We start from the raw sequence: 5863 nt of genomic DNA, 5'->3' as shown, positions 1-5863 counted from the left end.
CCTGCCTACTCTCCCAGCTCCATCAATAGCTGCCCCTCCCACCCCAGCCCCAGCATCCCAGCTCTTTAAAAAAAAGCCCTGCACTCACCGGGTGCTGCAGCAGCCATTGGGACTTCTGAGGGCTCCCCCATGCAGCACGGGGCAGTGGGGGGCAGCAGACACAGAACAATGGGGGGGTAGCAGGGATCGCTCCTCTGCCTGGCAGAAGCCAGTGAGTGCGAGGCTCTTTTTTTTTTTAAAGAGAGCTAGGATGCTGGGGCTGGGCGGGGGATGGGGCCTGTTTGATTCAGAGATTCGGCCGGTTTGGTGGTGGTCAAATCTCTGAATCAGATTCGGCCGGTTTGGTGGTGGTCAAATCTCTGAATCAGATTTGACCAAATCAATTCGAGACAGTGATTCGAATCACTAAATGAAATCACTGTTCCCTGAACTGACTGAATCTGGAGTGAATACTTGCTGCCTCGCACAGGCCTAGCAGCTACATATGTACATTTGTCCATACCCTGAGGTGTCATTCATTCATGTTACTAGACACATGACTGTAAAAGAGGGAGTTGCTCAAAACAGTAGATTTCTTTCTATTAATTTAGAAATCACTAAGAGAAGGCTGAAATAGTGTGGATCCAGAAGGATAACGACCCTGAAGAACCTGTATTACAGTAAAGCTATTCACTTTCAAATAGTTAAATTTTGTTAGAATGCGGCATAATGGCTTTACAATTGTTTGCCACTATCAAAATGTGAAATGATTATTTTTATTTTCTACATATCAACAACTCATGGTGGGTTCTGATCAAAGTTTCAGAAAGAATTAAGAAAAAATTCCAAGATAAATTTTATGACCCAACATGTTGTAAATTCCCATGAAATGGTATTTAAGTGTTATTGCTGCAGCCAGATTTTGCAGTCCTATTCACTGTTCTGTAAAGAACAACATGTTTGTACAGACGCTGCCAAACACAACCACATCAAAGCAGTGACTTGCAAAAATCCAAGGCTTCAAATATGAGGAGGCATGCATCTTACCATAGGTTACAAATGTTCTTCTCTGCTGCTCAAACATGAAATCATTGATGTGTGCTGGTTCTGCATATCCAGAAAGCATATTCCTAGGTGCAGCCATCTGTTGAGTCCTAAATGGGTTTTCTGGCCCAAACTGCATCAAAATTAAAAAAAAAAAAAAAAAGCGTATAAAGAACATCCACTATGCTATCAGACAGTTCTATCCTAGTAAGTCATTTATAATAATTTCTCACAATTTCTATAGCCAAGAAATGTTTGACATTCAAGAAGTGCAATACATAGTGACTTCAGATTTCTTTCTCTTTATCGCTACCAAATACAGGTCAGACTAATAAAAGAACCTGTTGTGTATGAAATAATTGTTTATGAGTCTCTTCATATACAAAGTCATTTTTCAAGAGAACATCTTCCTTCACTACTGGTGCCAAGGACAAGCCATACAAACATTTAGGAGAGGAAGAAATGCACAGAGAAGGAATTACAATCATAATGCCTTGGCCTTTTAAAAAGTGATGCTATCTTAAGCTGTACTAAAGTACCATACTTTTACATTCAACTGCAGTTATATGAAGTATCAGATATTTTACATAACTGGTAAGCAAGAGCATTTATAACATTTGTGTACTATCTAGTTCCAGAAAAGTAATGTATTTTGAATAGGAAGAGAATGGTCAGATTTGTACTGTGATTATTCTGACTACATGCATGGACTTCCACGCAGGTCAAACTGACTCTACAATACCAGAAGAAATCCATTGTGTTGAACAGAAAGAATTTTGCTCCCAAGAGTAAAGAAACGAAACTGCTACCACCAATAGGCTGCAAAACACACATTAGTGCAGGGATGGGCAAAATGTGGCCCGCGGGCCAGATGCGGCCTGCCAAGCCATTCTATCCAGCCCGCAGGGCCCCTAAAAAAATTTAGAAAATTAATATTCATCTGCCCTGGGCTTCCTGTCATGCAGCCCTTGATAGCATGCCAAAACTCAGTAAGCGGAACTCCGCCCAAAATAATTGCCTGCTCCTGTGTTAGTGCATATATGTTTTAATGGCTGCATCCAAAGACAGAGCTATGATGATACACTTGGGTTAGGTTTGATATTTCCTTCAGTAGATATACCTTTGCCTTATCATGAAGTTTAAGAGCCAAAGTTATTTAGCCCTTTTAAAAGAAAAAACAAATAACCTAAGCATGGCATATTTTGATCAGATTCAGACACACTTCAGTTGTAGAGCAACAAAAGAACAAAGGAATTTACCACATGTTGAATGCAACCAGAATTATCCCTTAGGTGTTCTGTGGTAGCACATTCCATAAATCGGTAAAAATGTGATGTAAAGACCTTAGGCAGACAAGGATCTTTGGGTAGATGTGATATCTTTTACTAGAGTCTAGACCAACTAAATAGTTGGAAAAATTGTTGTTTCTAAGTTTTCAGGCACAAACACCCTTTTTCAGGCATGATGAGAGTCCATTTGTGCTTGCATGCTCTCCCGAGTAGAATAGAAGCCAATACGCAAAATGCAGATCTGTGAAATATACACTTCATCCTCTAACACAACCACTTCAGTTTCAATAACCAACATATCCTCTGGACCATGGGCACAGCTATGGGCACCAAAATGGTCCCACAACATGCCAACCTTTTTATAGCCCACCTGAAAGAAGAATTCCTCAAAAACTGCACCATCAGACCCATGCTGTACCCAAGATACATAGATTACATCATCATTTGGACTGAAAACCTGCAGTCTGACTGATTTCCATCACAAATTCAATAACCATCACCCCCTCATTGGACTATCTCTTTAATACTCCAACACAAACATTCCTTTTTAGATACTACGATCAGTATCCAGAATGGTAAAATACAGAACATGTTATACAAGAAATCCACGGACCAACATACACAAAATCAGCAATCACCCAAAACACACCAAGAAAGCTGTAATATACAGCTAGACTCTCCAATACCACCCAATTTGCACTGAGGAGAATACCTGAGATTGTCACCTCACAAATCTCAAAACGGCTCTCACCCAACAAGGACACTCCCTCAGAGAGACAGACCACACTTTGAAAGAATCACCTGGATACCACATGAAGAAATGCTTCGGTACAAAAAATCCCCATGAATTGCACACCATTTGTTATAACATACCATTCTTCCCTGGAACCTATATGGAAAATCCTCAAACAACTGCAACCCATACCAGAAGAAGACACAACTCTTAAAGAGATCTTTCCAGAATGACTCATCCTAGCGTTTATACAAGCACCAAACCTCACAAAACTCAGCACCAAAAGCAAACTTCCTACGGCGCAAAGAGAGTCAAATGGATCCAGACCATGTCGGGACAAAAAATGTAAAACTTGCCAACACATCTCTACCAGTTCTGCATTAACTACACCCCACAACAGAACCATCGCTATTCCTAGATCTTATACTTGCACATTCAGAAATGTTCTCTCATCCAGTGCACCAAATTCAATGATGAAAAATATGCAGGAGAAACAAACAACAACTGCATATCAGAATAAAACACACACCGAATATCCATCAAAAATACCCAATTACTTGTGGGTACATACTTCTAACAAGACAATTACTCTCTTTCTGATTTCTCAGTTCTAATCTGCAAGAGGAATTTACAAAACACCTTTTGTAGATATGCCTACGAACTTCATTTCATAAATCTACTGGATACAAAAAAATCATGGACTATAAACATTGGATTTATGATGCATTATAACTGGCCTGATATCTGATAACCCTAGGTAAATGATCTGCGTTTTATCATCTACATTCTCTCCCTGCCTACATCTGTGTCTCAACTAGTCTCCCATTCCCTCAGATACTCACTGCCACTCATCTGCATTTTCACAGACCTGCAATTTGCATATTGGCTTCTATTCTACCCAGGAGAGCACAAACACCAACAGAATCTCCTTGTGCCTGAAGAAGGGTGTTTGTGCCCGAAAGCTCGCAAAGAACAATTTTTCCAACTATTTAGTTGGTCTAATAAAAGATATCACATCTACCCAAAAAACCTTGCCTGCTTATATCCTTAGACCAGGGGTGGGCAAAATACAGCTTGTGAGCCAGATCTGGCCCTCCAGGCCATTTTATTGGGCCTGCAGAGCCCCTAAAAAAAATTAGAAAAGAAATGTATCTGCTCTGGGCTGCCTATCAAAGAGGACAGGAGACAGGAGCAGCAGGACCCAAGGGAAGTGAATAAGGAGAATACCATGGGGAGGAGGCTCTTCTCAGCCAGACTGGCTGACCAGCTCCACTGAGCTTTAAACTAAGCCCGCTGGGGGATGGGGAAGGGAGCCGACCCTTGCCCCAGCCCTGGTACAATATGTGGGCAAGGCAAAAGCCCCCAGGGGGACACTTGCCTGCCTGTACACAAATGCCAGGAGCTTGGGGAATAAGCAGGAAGAGCTCGTCCTCCTGCTCAATGCAAATAATTATGATGACACAGGGATAATGGAGACCTGGTGGGACTCCGCCCATGACTGGACCTTGGGTATAGATGGCTATACCCTGTACAGGAGGGATTGCGTAGATAAAAGGGGCAGGGGTGTAGCTCTCTAATCTTAAGGAAAGCTACGTGTCCCTGCAAACTGATGCTGACGACCAGGGTGGACAACTAGAGACCCCCTAGGTTAAAATCCATGGGAAATATGCCACAGGGGACACAATGGTGGGAGTCTACTACAGACCTCCCACCCAAAGTCCTGAGCCTGACCAGGAGTTTGCCCAGGAACTGGCTGAGGCCGCATGCTCCAGGACCATGGTTGTCATGGGTGACTTCAATTACCCGGATATCTTGTGGGAGGATCACTCAGCAAAATCTGAGCAGTCACAAAGCTTTCTCTCGTGCATGGATGACCTCTACCTGACTCAAGAAGTCTACGGGCCAACAAGAGGCAAAACGCTGTTCGACCTAGTACTGGCTACTGAGGATGACCTAAAATCGGCAACCTAGTGATCGATGGGAAGCTGGGTGACAGCGACCACGAACTGATCACCTTCACCATCTGCTGTAAAGCTGGCAAGTCAGTCAGCAACACGGAAGTCTGTGACTTCAGGAAAGCCAACTTTGACAAGCTCAGGAGGCTTGTTAGTTAGGCCCTAAGGGACCATGACCCCAGGGAGATGGGAGTTCAAGAAGAGTGGTTCCTCCTCAAGGGAGCCATCCTCAATGCACAAGCTAAGTCTATTCCATCTCGGAGGAAAGGCAGCAAGAGGGCACAGCAGCCCTCCTGGCTGTCCAGGGACCTAGCAGACCTCCTAAGTCTAAAAAGAAAAGCCTACAAAGGATGGAGGATGGGATTCATCACCAAGGAGGATTATTCTGCACTGGTCTGGTCCTACACAGAGCAAACCAGCAAAGCCAAAGCTGCAACTAAACTCTAACTAGCTTCGAGCATCAAGGACAATAAAAAGTCCTTTTTCAGATATGTGGGGAGCCAGAGGAAAAGCAAGGGCAACACTGGACCCCTGGCTGAACCAGATGGGGCAACTGACAACTGATGCCCAGGAAAAAACCAACCTATTAAATGCGTATTTGCGTCGGTCTGTCATCAGTCCCATGGGACGCCCATGCCAACCACGGGACAGGGAGGTCCTGGTGAGAGAGATCCCCTGCCTTCCATTAATGCTGATCTCATGAAGGAACATCTTGAGAAGCTGGATACCTTCAAGTCAGCTGGCCCTGACAATCTACATCCCAGGGTACTCAAGGAGCCGGCGAGCATCATAGCCCAGCCTCTGGCACGGATCTTTGAAAACTCCTGGCGCTCTGGTGTAGTGTCCGAAGACTGGAAGAAGGC

General features: G+C 43.7%; 1 protein-coding gene across 1 annotated transcript in view; it reads right to left on the bottom strand.

Annotated features, from left to right (window-relative positions):
* The window catches only part of CDC40 (cell division cycle 40), a 76327-nt gene that overhangs the window by 43098 nt on the left and 27366 nt on the right, over nucleotides 1-5863 (bottom strand). The window contains exon 3 of the mRNA XM_019537894.1: nucleotides 1027-1156. Coding sequence (XP_019393439.1) covers nucleotides 1027-1156 — 130 coding nt within the window. The remainder of the gene's footprint in view (nucleotides 1-1026; nucleotides 1157-5863) is intronic.

The sequence above is a fragment of the Crocodylus porosus genome, unplaced genomic scaffold (assembly GCF_001723895.1).
Source record: "Crocodylus porosus isolate Cpor-Errol unplaced genomic scaffold, CroPor_comp1, whole genome shotgun sequence".
Classification (NCBI taxonomy): Eukaryota; Metazoa; Chordata; order Crocodylia; family Crocodylidae; genus Crocodylus; species Crocodylus porosus.
The sequence above is the reverse complement of the archived record's forward strand: the minus strand, read 5'-3'. Positions and strand labels throughout refer to the sequence as shown.